The sequence below is a fragment of the Phyllostomus hastatus genome, unplaced genomic scaffold, assembly GCF_019186645.2.
Source record: "Phyllostomus hastatus isolate PE091 unplaced genomic scaffold, TTU_PhHast_1.1 phas_scaffold_21, whole genome shotgun sequence".
Lineage (NCBI taxonomy): Eukaryota > Metazoa > Chordata > Mammalia > Chiroptera > Phyllostomidae > Phyllostomus > Phyllostomus hastatus.
Genome location: NW_025334017.1, coordinates 31,014,551 through 31,030,556, shown reverse-complemented (window position 1 = coordinate 31,030,556; position 16,006 = coordinate 31,014,551). Strand labels below are relative to the sequence as shown.

The 16,006-nt window shown below is 37.4% G+C and overlaps 1 protein-coding gene across 3 annotated transcripts in view; it reads left to right on the top strand.

Moving 5' to 3' along the window:
• Window positions 1-16,006, top strand: part of CSMD3 (CUB and Sushi multiple domains 3) — an 891,194-nt gene that overhangs the window by 529,608 nt on the left and 345,580 nt on the right. For all 3 annotated transcript variants that reach the window (XM_045861257.1, XM_045861256.1, XM_045861255.1), the window contains one exon: window positions 1,828-2,022. In XM_045861257.1, the coding sequence (XP_045717213.1) occupies window positions 1,828-2,022 (195 nt within the window). The remainder of the gene's footprint in view (window positions 1-1,827; window positions 2,023-16,006) is intronic.

Genomic DNA, 16,006 nt, shown 5'->3' with positions numbered 1-16,006 from the left:
TCTGTTGAATGCTGAGCTCTAGCAATTAGTAATAAAACACAGTTATTGCCTTTTCAAAGTGTCACTAGTGGTGAATACTGTCACTAATGTGTCAACAGGTAATTGCTCATCATTAAAGCTAAATTGCCTGTGACATGTCATAGACACTTGCTATTTAAAATGTTTGCTTTGTCTGAAAGTTCTTTTTGAAACATTTTATATATAAATATATATACATATATGCACATATCTATTTCCAGTATTTATTTTATCTTAAACACATATTTTTACTTTAATATTTTGGTGCTTTGGGGTATTACAGAAATATGCCTCATTGTTCCTTGTTCCATTGATATAGTAATTACTTAAGCTTAGTTTATCATATTTAAATTCCTATATTTAATGATTACTAATGAAATTCTTGTTTTTTTTTCTTTTTTCTTTTGCTGAAAATAATCTATCAGGAATTTTGTATAGGAGCAACTAGGCTTAATCTAAGTTGGGTTTAAAAGCACAGTAGAAAACAATGGTTAGCTATGTGTACCTAAATATGTATTTTATATATTTTAGAATTCACTTTGTTATATTTTATACTGTTTAACTTAAAAATATTTAGACCCAGAATGTAAATCAACATCAAATCCTGATAAAATAAAAAAATAAAGGTAAGAAAAGAAAAAAGAAGTATCGATAATGCAATTATATAATTTATGAACAATATCAAAGTGAGGATTAGTGAGAATATTTTAAATAACTGCATGTACTTATTCAGGCAAAGGTGAACGATTTGTGTGTTCTGAAGAGAAACCAGAGTATGCATGTACTTATTCAATATGACTATAATAATGTTAAATTGTAAATCCCTAATAAAATGGTTTATACATTTAGACTTTGCTGCTTTAAATATTCTTCCATTTATATTATACTAATTTAAAAATTTAAAATGCATATTGAGTCATTTAGACAAATAAGGAAAAATTGTAGGGCTCATGGAATCTATAATCTCTGAAAAATTCAAAAAAGTGCATCGTCACTCCACTTCTGCTCTTGCCGGGACTGTGCTAGCATACACCCTGTGGGAGACAAAAGGTGAAATGTGACACAGGCTCTGAACTCAAGAACTCACATTCCCATGAGAAACATGAGACAAACAGCCCAAGATGCAATATGTTGTTGAGAAAAAATGAAAAGCCAGACCAGGAGATACGTTTCTATCCATCTCTGTGCTCTGAGGCAAGCTATTTAACGTTTTTCTGTATCTCACAAAGTGGTGATACTTTGATCACCAGGCTGTTCTAAATGTTAAATCAGATAATAGCATTTCTAAAACTTCTATCACAGTGTCTACAACGTAGTAATTGCAAAAGAGTTATCTCTCTTCCCTTTTCCTAGCTGGCAGAAAGTAGGTGACATATGAAAAATTATAAAGAAATAGTAAGACCTTCATGCTAGATGGAAACACTTTAATTCCCAAAATGAGACTAGTTTTTCACTCCAAACAGTGAATCATAAGATAAGTTTGCAATGGTGTATGTTAACCTGCTCTGTATTCACACTAATTGGAATATGGACTAACTTTTACTCAAAATTTTTGCATAGACTAAGCTTAATATTGTCCAAAAACAAGCAGAAAAAGTTGTATTTAGAAATTTTTGTAAAATTAATGTTTTAAAACAATCACACCTATTGCACATCCTGGCAAATAGGTGTGGGCAAAAGAGAGACTCCATTTTTTAAAAAATAAAGACTTTTCTAGAAATAAACATAACTCTTTAAAAAATCTTGTTTCCTCAAATACCCAAGTGCTCCTCTCACACTGTTTGCACGTTTTTGTTTTCTCTCCTCAAGCGTTTGGACACAATGAGTGTCCTGACCCTGGCACACCAATCAATGCACGGCGGTTCGGGGACAACTTTCAATTAGGAAGCTCGATTTCAGTTATTTGTGAAGAGGGATTTATTAAAACGCAGGGAACAGAAACAATTACATGTATTCTTATGGACGGAAAAGTGATGTGGAGTGGACCAATTCCAAAATGTGGAGGTAAGCAGGCAGGCCCATGCAAAAACCTAACCCTGTCATCTTGACACACCAGAAACTGTAACAGGAAATGCACTGTTCTACCAGAACCATTGCGATCTTTTTCTTGAAATGCTAGTTTTATACATTAGACATATATAGTTTTAAAAATTACACTTTTAATTTTCCATGTTGAAATAATTTTCGAAACCATTTAGAAGTTTTCTTTGAAAAGAGCTTTTATGAAAAGATATATATTAATAAATGGCAAATATTGATTGCATGTTCACATTCTCTTTAGTATACCTTATAGTTATAGTTTATTGTGCTTTATAGTTTCTGTTCACATTTTTGGGGTATTTTAACCATTGGTGGTATAAACATTTAATTATCAAAAATGTGTTAACAATTATTAATGACAATAAATAAATTGTGCTAAAGCAGCCATTATTTAAAATGTATAATTTTTATGGACACAGTTTGCTATTTTTTAAAAATATTGATTGCCCTAATAAATGTGGTCAAGAAAATTCAGGACAATGTATGCATAAATGTGTAATATACATATATACTCTTTGGAAGTATATAATTTTGAATATATGCACATATACAAAATCATAAGTTATATTGGTAAGAAGGAAGGATGCTCATAGTTAAAAGTAAAATACAACAGATATATAGTATATCAATTTAGAATCTATAGATGTGCAGGTGGCAGCTTTATTCAGAATTATCCCAGTGGAGATTAACATTCTGAATTCTACTGTTTGCCTTCCAATCTAGTACCTAAAGTTACAAATCTATTTTATTAAGATATAGAAGAGCTTTTACTAAGAAATTGATGAACTACAACCAAGAAACACCCTTTAATAAATCACTGTGTAATGATTACGTGATAATTTGTAATAGTTTCTTCTTTTTCTTGCTTTCCCAATTTTTATTCCTACCTACACCCACATTAAAAATGGAACCTTTTTTCAATTTCTAGCTGATAAATTGAGAACATTGAATATATACTTTTCAGAAGTACAGCAGACTTAATTGAGTGATACAGCCATTATCTGTAAATGCTGAATTTCATTGAATGAACGTGTACATAATGTTTCATGATGAAGTAACCCAGACCATGCAATTGTTGTTTTCCTATCAGCCCCTTCAGTTACCTCTCTCCATTTCCATTGCCTTTCCCATTTTTAATATCAGGGGTGCCAAACAAGATGACTTCACTGCTCCTTTCCAAACCTCAAATGTTATAGGTGTTACCCCTGGTAATGGTTATGACTGTGCTATTATGCTTTAAAAATGGAATGGATATGCACAATAAAAAGGGAAAAATGGAAAGTGATGTTCAATTTTTTCCAACATACATTTCCCCTGAACTCATTCATTTTTTCCTCACAGCTCCTGGCTCAGAGTTGGGGAATAAGTCAAGAAAATGTATGCTAGTATTTGAAGAAAAAGTAGGAGATGGGAGAAGAGTGTTTCAGACATAAGGGACAGCACTGGTTTCATGTAACTAGAGTGGAAGATAGTGGTTTGATAAATAGCCAGTCGGGTCCAGAGTGTGACATGCTTTAAGAGTGCTAAGCAAACTCAAAATTATCCTGTAGCCTGCAGGAAGTGACATGATCTGAGTCAGTCTGTCCTCTGCACTGGGGGTCCAGTGCAGTCCTAATGGACAGACAGAGAGGCCACCTCCCGGGAACTGCGGAACCTTGTTGGACCCTCACTTGCCTAACTTGAGTGTTGGTTTAGGAGCTGCTCAGTGTCTAGCTGCATGGAGAGGTAAAAATAATGAGGTCGGTATCAACAAATCATGTTATGAATTGCTGCTTAATGTGAAAACAATTTCAGTGATATTTTTCACTGTGAAAATTAATGGCATAGAACTTTTAAAAATGAGTAAAATGAAGTATTCAGAATTCTTATTTGGCACAGGCCAACAGGCCTCCCCACCCCAGAAGAGAACTTCGTGAAAGTGTCCAAAGGAGAAGATTTTTGTTTTTCCTGCACGCATGAGTGAAGTTATGTGCAGATAGCTCTCCTGCCAAGTTCTAGATCCAACACCAAGCTGGGGGCATCACTAGGGATAGGGTTGGAGCCAGAAAAGGCAGAGGCATAGGGGGCTGGAAGCACTCTTACATGGCGACCCCCTGGTTACCTGCCATGTCCCAGACTGTGTTTGGAGCCAATTTCCACCCAATAAAGTAAACTATTGTCAACTCCTATATAACTAAGGAAATTTTGTTTCTTCAACTCTAATGCAGTTTTGTAAAGATTTCCTTTAACTTTGCCTCAATTCTACTTAGGTACAAAACACAAAAACTTGAAACTAGCTGAGGAAAACTCTTTTTCCCCTAAGTTTTCTATTTTTTTAACTACTACCCCCTGCCCACCCTTCACCATTCCTCAAGTGGCCACACAGCCACCCTCACTTCCAAAAAGAACTTTCTGGGAGCTCTCTCTGCCTATCTTCTTGGTTCTTCAGGGTCCATATTTTGACAGAAAAGTTTTGCTTATTATTTATTATAGTCTATTTTAGAGGACTATTACTGCCTCTAATAATATGCTCATTCTTTTAGCTAAAACTTTTTTATTATCATATTGAATATTTTATGTAGATGAAATACATACATGTTTATATGTTCTGATCAATGCAAATAAATTTCTATTTGCATTAGATTATTTTTAGACAAAAACACTCTCAAATCAAACAGATCATTAATAGTTGCCTAGTGTATGGGTTGTTCTGTATGTGTTAAAATTAGAAAGTAGAAAGTTATTTGTTTTAATCGGAGTTTCTGGAGCAAGGGAAGTCTGTATAAAATGTTTTGATAAGACAATCCAGGGCTGCAACCCACTCAAAAGTTTCCTTCTCCCTCCAATTTCTCTCCACCTCAATTGTCTAGAAGTTTAGACATATTGCTAAATTAGTGACTTATCCTTGTCAACCAGTCTTCAACTCTAAAGCTATGGTAAAGCTTTGAGAAAAGCGAAAGGAAACTATTTGCCTCAGTCCTTGAATAAGAATTGTTCACCAAAAGAGATAAATGAGATCATAATATGCTTCAGTTTTAGGATCTCACAGTAGACTCATTTCACATAGCTTAACTGCAATCAAAAAGAACTGGGTTATATAATTTATTCACTGACCTAAAGCTCATCATTGACGTATAACTAAGGATAGATTTAGGATGCCTTTGTGAAAATTTGAATCTATTTCTTCAGAATAGATTCTCATCAAATTTCCTCATGAAGAAGAAAGATGCTTCTTAAAGCCTTATTATATTTAGATTTTGCTAATGGAAAACAAAATACATGAATCACTACATTCAGTATTGACATCATTCACTTTGAATTCCATGATCATCCTAACTCAGTTTAGTGACAATCACTGACTCATCTCGTGCTGGGACTGTAGCCTGAATAAAACTGGCTTTCTCTACAGCCAGTCTCTGCATGGTGTCTCCTTCAGAGACACATCACAAAGCCATAAAGAATGGTGTAGATGGTTATCATAGGTCCACCCAGCATAGGGCTTTTCATGATGTACCTCCTAAAACATTTTCTAAAAATCTTCTCTCTCCACCAAAGTGTCTCACTCATAGCATCTGCACAAACACTCTCCCTTTTTTGCCCAGTGGTCCCTTCATGACCCTCCTGCCCTTGAATTCATTGATTTTTCTGTTCCACACAGCCCATGTGCCCTGTCGGGCACCTGTGAGCCTCCTCATTAAATTCAGCCTTTTGAAAAGTAAGGTTTTCTCATGAGAATCTTCTCCCTTGGATTTCCTTCTTTCCACACCCTTTTTCTTTCCCAAAATATGGTCAGAGTTACCTTGTGGTCCCTGAGGGCACTGCCAGCCTCACCCAGGTTGTGTTTTTCTAAGTCCCTTCCACCAGCCTAGGCTCTAGGAAATTTGGAGATGTGGGAGGGGAGCATGGTATAACTGCACTTGGATTTATTTGTTTTTTTTACCTGTATGTGTGTGTGTGTGTGCCTGTATCTCCTGAGACATGAGTAAAATGGTGCTTTCACTTTGTTCTTTTTGTCAAGGGAGTAGTGGATGACCAGATTTCCTTTACTGCGCTGAGTGATGTAAACTGGAGCCACCCCTGACCCTCAAATCCTGGAATCTTTTTTTTTTTCACTGAGAAAAATCCCAGAGGACTTCTAGTCACAGGAAGTTTTCTTTTGGCCAGCATGGCTATATAGAAGGCACATATTTAGGTGAAAGATGGGACGCACTCTGAGTGGTTTCCTTACTGGGCTTTGGGAAACACTATTTTCCATCACCTTTATTTTGCCTTGCCAAGGACCAGTCCTAAGGGCTGAGACATGCCTGCCTTATCATCCCACCTCAAATGATCATCGTTAGGCCTTGTTTTTTAATTGTCTCTTTTTACCATTTTTAGATGAAAATCTATGTTGTTTGAGGCCTTCTTTCTTATATATAGCCACAGCTAAACCATTGTTCTCAACTCTGAATTGCTTCACTAGATTGATGGCACCTTTTGTAGTGGGGCTTGAATCTGGTTATTTGGTGAATTTGCTGGAAGTCCACTCTGCCATGAACTTGTTACAGGTGTTTCTGATCCTTGCATCGGTTCATACCCTTTCCCAGAAGATGTCTTAACTGTAACTATTTCTGAGTTTAGCACCTATCCAGAACATAGTGTTCCAACACTAGATCTCCACCCAAATTGATAGAATATTTAGTTTCTCCAATATGGTGAAGCCAAATTCCATTAGATAGAGGTTTGGATGGATCTGAGTCCAAAAGTAACACCTCATACCCAATGCAGTAGAGTAGCAGTCATGACCCCACGTGCCTACATTAGCAAGGCAGTAAGAGAAATGAATTAGATGGGTTGAAAAAAACAGACTACCCTCCTAAGTGTGTGGTGTGATGTCTCACTTTTCAGGAACATGGTTACAGATAGACATTTCTCTATTTAACAGTAATGACAATAATTAATAATATAAAAATGATACCATTGACAACAGACAATAGCGTTCCTATTAGCCCATGCAGTCCCTCATTGCACAGTAGAAGAAAGGTGTCTTATAAGAGGGAAATGGCTTGATTTACTGATAATGAAGGTCACTTTCATTGGAAATCAAACAGCAGTGACCAATCCCTTGGGAAGTGTGATAAGTCAAAGGAGTGGATAAGAGGCCATCCACTCTTCCCCTTTAGAGAAAACATCTCAATATTCCAAGAACTTGGTTGTCTTTTGCACTTATGTAAAAACCATTTTCCTGACAGTTATTTCATGAAAAAGTTTTAGGTCTGTCCTCTTTGTGAATTTATGTAATGCTGCTCAAGTCTGACCCTCTAGCTCCTAGAATCTGGCCAGCCCACTTCATCCTGAACTCTGCATTCTCCCTGGACATCATTTCAGACTCTGAATAAGTTTCTGCAATGTCCTTTTGGGTTTGCATTTATATTATGCTCCCGTCTGATTTCTTTCCACCACTAGGCAATACATTTTTTTCCAAATAATATAGCTGCTAATGTGGCTCAATTGAGTAGCATGATTTGATTCAGGCAGACTCAGAAATTACAGTTATTCAAGAAGCATTCATAAATAATGGAGATTTTTTACTTTGTTTTTCCTTAGAGTTCAGATGGAAAAAGTTTTATATAGTGCAGTAAACAGAAAGTCTTCCAAGTATCTTACTAACCTATCTCTTCCCCCATCTTCTGACCAAGATAGCTGTTAAGGTAAAAATTATCCTCCTCCTCCCCATCATCTTTTCCTTTTGTGCTTGTACCCATAATCCTATTATCACTAGACTGGTCTTCTCTCTCTTCTTTTCCCTTTATCTCCTCCATGTCCTCACTTGCACGTATTCAGACCCTCTCCTCCATCCTTAAACTGCCAAATCCACTGAACTCTGATCCCAGGAAAGATCCGTTCATCTCATTTTAATAGTTTGCAGTTAAGATTCTGTCTTCTTGGAAGCTTGGTGAATACACTCCTCTACCTTATTATATGGGATTATGCATTGCCTACAAAAAGGGGGAGATCAAGTTTTTGACATATCTTTTCATGCTACCTTCTGAGCTGCATTTCTACATTATAACTAGCTGTTTCAGTATTTGCCAATAAAAAGTCAACCAATGAATCCCAAAAGAACTTTAAAGAGATGCTATGCCATGAGACTCAGATTAAAACATGAAAGGTTTCTTCTTCCTAGGTGTGCTTTAAAAAGCAAGGCAGTTGGACATACATTAAATCTTCTATCTCTGTTTCAGTCACAAAAGGAACTATTCCTGTGTATGAGGATTTATTATTTATTGGTGAATGCCATTTTTAAGTGCTACTAAACTGTACTCATGTAGACTGGAAGATGAAAAGGATTTATTTGCAGAACACATATGAGAGTTGGGTTAAAATGTATCTATTATTTTGCTGCAAAATCTGTAATGCCTGCCATTTACCTTTTTTAATGGGATGTCTCTTAATAGTTTCAAGGTATAACATTATTCAACTATTCATGGAAAAATAATTTAAATAGGTCTAAAAATGTATACTTTTTAAAATTTCATTTTATTAACTATACTACCCAGGCTTATTTATCCTCTCTTCCTGGTTTCTTCTCTTATCTGTGATCTCCTTTGGTATGTGTTACAGAGCAAGATCATAGGCAGTTTTTCATCTCTATTTCCACTTTCTTTATTAGTAATTTTCATCCACGCTTCAACTTTAATACCAGCCATGTGCTGATGTCTCTCAAATGTATATATCTCCAGCCTAGTTCTCTGCCCTGAAGTCTAGACTCCTATACTCAGCTGCCTACTTAATATGCCACTTACATGTTTAATAAGCACCTCACACTTGGCCTGTCAGAAACTGATCTGATGTCCCCTAGCAGCTCCAAACATGCCACTGTCACAGGCTTTCTCCATCATCATTAATGACACTCCGTTTTCCCGTAATTCTGGCCAAAACTCCTGAAGTGATTCCTGATTTTTTTTTATCACATCCATACACAAACCATTAGAAAAAAACATTAGCTCTAACTTTGAAATAGATTGAAAGCCCATCTGCCTTTTACTTTCTCCACTGCTGACATCCTGGTGCCAGCAATTGTCATCTCTGGTCTAGATTACTGCAGTAGCTTTCTAACTGGTCTCCCAGCTTCTGTCCTTGCTGCTCTTTGGTTCTGTAGAAATGGTTTGTTGTTCAGTTTACCTAGGCCCACAGATTAGTTTCTTCTTAGCCACTTCTTCTCTGGGACTCAGAGACTCTGATGCATATTTACTATGCATGTCTCTCCTTTTTACTTGGTTTGTCTTTCATCCTTTCTGAACTATATCCAGCGCTGCCCTCTTTGATCTAAAGCAATCCTCTCAACAAAGCTGGAAATGGAATATTGGCCTTCTGAGTTACATGGCCATGTACTTGAATATAATTAAGACATAATACATTCACTGGACTGCTTTATAGATATAGAGGATTACATGTAATGAAATACATTGGAAGAGTTAGATGAATGCTGTTGGATTAAAGCTGTTGACTTAATTCAGATGCTGAGTTAACACTAATTAAAGGAAAGTTGTCCCTTCCTTGTAGAGACATAATGTTTGTATATTGTTATACTATAATGTCCCTGACAAGAAACATAATAGGAGCAAAGTGCATAACAAGATGTTGAGGCAAACTTTCCAATTGCTTTTGAATCGACAACTTAGACCTCTAGTTAAGGGATAAAAAAGATTCAATATCCCCCCTCCAAAAATTTGAGGTCCAGATACCCCCTGCATGTCTATTAAGTGGGTCCTAACTGACTGGACTCTCTCAGTCACAACCTCAGACATCTGATTCCCAATTTATATAAGCAGCAAAAGAAAAGTAACCGAAATTAAGATCTATATTATTATGTATGTACGTATTTGCTATGTATGTATGTATGTATGTATGTATCTATCTATCTATCTATCTGTAATTGTTGAAGTCAAAAGCTGTTCAGGTTGTTATTTGCCTCCCAACAGGAAGGAGGATGCTACTCTCCTTCTCTTCAAGCCAAGTTGAAGAGAAAGGCTGTAAAAGAATCCTTCATGGAGAATGTAGTTGCCTGTGAGAAAATGAAGCTAGAATCCATACTTGGGTATCTTATTATACAGTGTACTTGCTGACCTTGCTTCTATGCCCATTGAACACGTGAAAGAAAATTGGTGAAAGCTGGCAGATTGAAGAGAGGGAAAGCTGTCTAGTTTAAACAATTTGGCAGGTCAACGATGTGAGTTTCCTGTGCATGGAAAGATTACCAAAGACAGTGCCTGGGCTTGGCTCCCCTGGGAAAGAAATGCAACAGCCACAGACCTGCAGTGTTCTGGCAAGGGTGGGAGCAGGGAAGGGACTGGAAATGGTTGAGCTTCTACTGTACGAGAACAACCCTTTTCCATATCTGACATTTGAAAGACATCAGAGATGAGTCATAGTTAGTGAAGGAAACAACAGCTAGGAAACTTTTACAGCACTGTTTTCCGCATCCCAGCCCTAATACACCGCAGGGAGAATGACCTAAAATTCAGAAGTAGGGGATAAGATGACAATAAGGAGGCTATGTGTTTTCTACTCCAAGTACTGAAATGAATGGATAAATAAATCTGCAAGTGCTGGTCCTCCATCAATACCCACCTCTCCATCTTCTAAGTCTCTCTGACCATTGCTCAAAGATGCACTTGGGTGGGTGGGTGGAGGGAATAAGGTAACAATTTTAAGTTGGATTGGATGGAATTTTTTAATATGCAAAGTAATAAGAAAATTAGAGGATCTACCCAACATTTTTTTTAAGGAGGAGATTCATCAGGGAATGTTCAAAGGCAGTAATCAGGGGGAAAGAAAAGAAACTAATTTCTGTTTTTGTTCCCCAGTTTCAGAATATTCCATAAAATGCTCACACAAGCAAGAAGTTCTCTGCCCTCAGCAGAGAACTCTCTGCATAACTGTGGGTTATGCTCCTTTCTGCTCCCTAATGTGATATCTGAGAGAATTCCTTGAGTGAATAGGATGGGACTGAAGTCCCTGGAGAACTGTTTGAGGGATGTCTAGACTTGCATTCCTGATGAACTTTCCCTTTGAGGATAAGGGGTTTTCTCTTGAATCTCAATTGGCCCCAGAGGAAAGAAAATGTTTCTCATTCACAGATATTGTATTCCCTTCAGAGAGCACTCCTTTGAGGGAGCAGTTAGAGTAACAGTCCGATGCACAGATCAGAATTTATTTATAGTTCTCATAGAGAGAATATATGTCCACACATGTATACATATTTATACCTAAAAGTAACCCCCTCTTTTAATTACATATTTAGGTAGTATTAAATCCCAGGTCTTCTAGAGGACTACTGTAGGGGAAACTAATTTAGTAACAATCTGCAGGGTTTTGCTGCTAATCAATCTCCTTAGAGCTGGAGATGGGCAAAAGGAGGAAGCGTTTATAGAAATGGAAGGAGGTGCAGAGCCGTGATTGCTTCTCTGCCATCCTGGACCTTTAATGCCTGTTCCTAGTTTCCTCTTTTTATTCTAAATACAGAACCAACTTGTTTCCCACACTTTCTTTTTTTTTAAGAAGTTTTTTTATAGTTGTTAAGTACAGTTGTCTTCATTTTCCCCCACCCCTCTTCCCTGCCCCACCAACCCCCACCATACACCCACAATCCTCCCCCCATCTTTTGTCTTTGTCCATAGGTCCTTTATACATGTTCCTTGACCCTTGACCACCCTTCCTCTTCTTTACCCCATTATCCATCTCTCTCTCCCCTCTGGTTACTGTCAGTTTGTTCTCTATTTAAATGTCTCTGGTTATATTTTGCTTGCTTTTTTGTTTTGTTGATTAGGTCCCACTTGTAGGTGAGCTCATATGGTATTTATCTTTCACCACCTGGCTTATTTCACTTAGCATAATGCTCTCCAGTTCCATCCATGCTGTCTCAAAGGGTAGGAGCTCCTTCTTTCTTTCTGCTGTCAGTATTCCATTGTGTAAATGTACCGTGGGTTTTGATCCATTCATTTACTGATGGGCGCTTAGGTTGCTTCCAGCACTTGGCTGTTGTAAATAGTGATACTATGAACATTGGGGTGCATAGGTTCTTTTGAATTGGCATTTCAGGTTTCTTAGGGTGTAATCCCAGCAGTGGAATTGCCAGGTTAAAAGTCAGTTCCATTTTTAGTTTTTGAGGAAATTCCATACTGTTTTCCATAGCGGCTGCACCAGTCTGCATTCCCACCAACAGTGCACTAGGGTTCCATTTTCTCCACATCCTCACCAGCACTTGTTGTTTGTTGATTTGTTTATGATGGCCATTCTGACTGGTGTGAGGTGGTATCTCATTGTGGTTTTAATTTGCATCTCTCTGATGGCTAATGATGCTGAGCATCCTTTCAGATGTCTTTGAACCCTCTGTATGTCCTCCTTGGAGAAGTGTCTGTTCAGGTCCTTTGCCCATTTTTTTAATTGGAATATTTGTCTTCCTGGAATGGAGTCATGTGAATTCTTTAATAATTCTGGAGATCAAACCCTTGTCTGAGGCATCATTGGCAAATATATTTTCCCATGCAGTCGGTTCCCTTTTCATTTTGCTGATGTTTTCTTAAGTTGTGCAGATGCTTTTTAATTTGATGATGTCCCATTTGTTTATTTTCTCTTTTATATCCCTTGTTCTAGGGGACATATCACTGAAAATATTGCTGCATGGAACATCTGAAATTTTCCTGCCTATATTCTCCTCTAGGACTTGTATGTTGTTGCGACTTATATTTAAGTCTTTTATTCTACTTTCTTTCTTTGAAACATTATCCAGTGTTGAGATTAGAGAGAGCTGGTGATTAATTACCATATGTATAACTATAAAACAAGTTTAAAAAAGTAAGGAAATGGAACCATCATTGTTTGATAATTCACAATGTGTCCTCTAGATTTCATCAAGCACAGCTCCACAGAAAGTCTATCAGCCCGAATGTTAGAATGCTCACTTCTAAAATTCATGTACAGCAAAATCCCTGCCATCAAAACCCAGCTCATCCAGTGCCTAACTCCCTGCTGAGCAACTAAGTGCCACTTCTCAGATGTCAGAGCATCTTATGCTGTGGATCACTAGAATTCCTTAGCATTTTTATTCAAGAGAATTTTATCTAAATAGTCTCAGGCACTTCTGACCCTCTCATACAGGTCTTACAATACCTATGTATTTTGAATTTGTCCATTCTACTTAAAGTAGCACAAAAATGAATCAGCACTCCAATACAAATTATTTATAACTGACTTTCTTTTGGCCTTAGAAAAATGACTAGATGAATAAACTATCTATTTTATATTTATCATTCATGTTCTATTTTCATTGCTAATAAATAAGGGGGGAATTAGAGGTAAAAATATGCATTTCACTAATAGATACAAGTCACCTCTTTACCCTAGAAACCTAATAGAATATTCAAGAGAATCTGGGAGCTACAAGATAGCCAATTCCTCTTAGATTTTGGCAGTGTGGACTGTGAGACAACAGCAATAAAATGACCTGAATTATTGGGTGGGGTGAGGATCTTGTTAACAATTTAGATTTCTGGGCCCCACTTTGTATGAGGGGGGTATCCCCCAAAGCAGAATTATCTTCTGGAGGGTGGGTCCCTTGCAGTACAAGCTTCCCCTGCAAGGTGAGTGTTCTCAGAACCCATCTGTATCAGTGCACTAGCTGGTGATGTTGTGAGAGGCTACCTTTGGCTTCAGTGAATTTTTTGGACTCTTTCAATGAGTGTGTCCATTTCATGATGGGTGACTTATGAGCATATCTGCCTACACTGTTGCACTGAGTGCTGAGTGGTTTTTGACCAAAAACAGCATGGCCCCCAGGCCCCACCCTTCCTATTCACTGAACCTCACCCCAAGGAAATTTTGTTGTTTACCTGGATGAAAAACGTCCTCAAAGATAAAAGCTTTGCTAGTGTTGAAGAGATAAAACAAAAAAATAACAGAAGCACTAAAGGGCATCAAAATCTATGAGTTCAAAAACTGTTTTGAACAGTGGAAAAAAATCTAGATAAGTGTATTGCATCAAATGGAGAGTACTTTGAAGGTGACTGAAGTTTACACTTGTAAGAGTAAATACACAATTTTTTGTAAATAAAGTCCATTTTGGGGGTATCTCCTCATTTATACTAGAAGTACCTTATGGGAATCAGCCTTTTAACAAGTCCCCTAGATACCCACCAAGGACTGAAGGTCTTCAAAAGCAGTAACCACTGCATAAAATCAAAATGTTCTCTCCTCAGTCCACTATCAGCATCAGAAAGAAAAACTATTTGACTTCCTTTCATATACATTAGTATTTCTTACTTCCCATTATTGTTCTTTCTGTCTCCCATGTGCAGTCTTTTTGTTTCTGATCTACTCAGCTCAAGCATGCTCCTTACATTGCATGTTAGCTGTGCCTGTCTTGCTTGCACATTCGTGTCTCTTGGGGACAGATAAAATGTCATATATATTTTTTTCAATTTTAGCCTTTAGCATAGTATCTTATACACATACAGAGACTAACTGAATGCTTTTTGAATTAATGAATACATAATATTGACTTTCAATTGTACTTGAAATAAATAAACACATTAATTGTGGCAGACTCTGGCCAGCAGAGTCCACCTGTTGTGACTGAAGATGAGAATAAATGCACAGGCTACAGCAATCCTGTGGAGAAAAGGGGGACAAAATGGCCACTCTCTCAAGAGGAGAGCACCCTGACCCTTGCCTAGACAGGCTTTTATTGTTTTTCTAGAGTCTCACATCAAAGAAGGATTTATTATCTATTACGTAGAATATTATTGTCTACATTTTAGGTACAATCAAGGAAATGAAAATAACACATGCAGAAGTGAAAGGCGATGAACTGATTAGCTCCGTCCTTGGGAAAATTCACACAGGCTTTGGAAATTACCTTGAAGATAGACAATACACATTTACTGTTTCAGACCAGGGTGAGGGAGTTTTAGCAAGAGCAGGCCATAACAGTCTATATATATTTTCCCATGATTCCCACGGGAAAACTCAGTTTGAAGGTCTGGCTCCTGCCCACCACCTCGCTTCTGTAGGTTTTCCATACAGAGCTGAGTCACATTTGCCAGACCAAAACAAACCGGTCCCCTATAATGAATAATTAATAATGGGTAAGCACTTAAAATGGGGTGATTAGAATCTCAGATTTATATTAAAATCTTTGGGTAGAATACTCTTTGTCCCTTATCATCCTTCTCTGTCTTCACTAAACCTAATTTAAAGAGGATAAGATATGCTTCAATAGATGTCTCTCTTGGAAAATTAATTCAATAGACCTATCATAAAGGGCGTTCCTAACCTAGAACTTAAAGATTTTGATTTGAATCTCACCTCTGCCACTACCTAGATCTGTGTTTCTCACCAGTCATATGGTCATATGTTTCATGACTTTTTTCCTCATCTGCAAAACTGGCATAGGAAAGAAACCAGCATTGCTGTGCTACAAGATTGTTAAAAGAATCAAATTGAGTGATGCGCATAAATGTATACGCTAAACTGGAAACCATTATGACTATCTTAATTAGTATAACAGAAATGGCTGGCTGTTCACCTTTAAGTTGTGCTACCCCATATATAGAGTTATAGAAGAGGAATAGCTAACCAGCTGACCTCCTTTGCAGTTAGGTAAATTATGTGAGTAAGCAGAAGTAATAAAAATACCTTCCAGGCCATGGTCCATAAAATGCATACACAGTGTGGTCCTCCATGCTCTGTTCCCTTTCCTGCCACCTGAAATGGAATAGATGGTCAAGGTAATCTAGGGAGTCAGGTGGTGAGAATGGCCAAGGCTTTGCCGTTGTGGGTCTTGAGAAACTAGGAAGAAGACAGTTATTCTGCCAGTAGGTTTACCTCATTGTGCTGTTACAAGAATGTGTCAAAGATAAATTTCACCAAAGTTAAATGGGCAAGGGAGACTTTATCCAAGACTATTGCAATAGGGGAGAGAGATTGA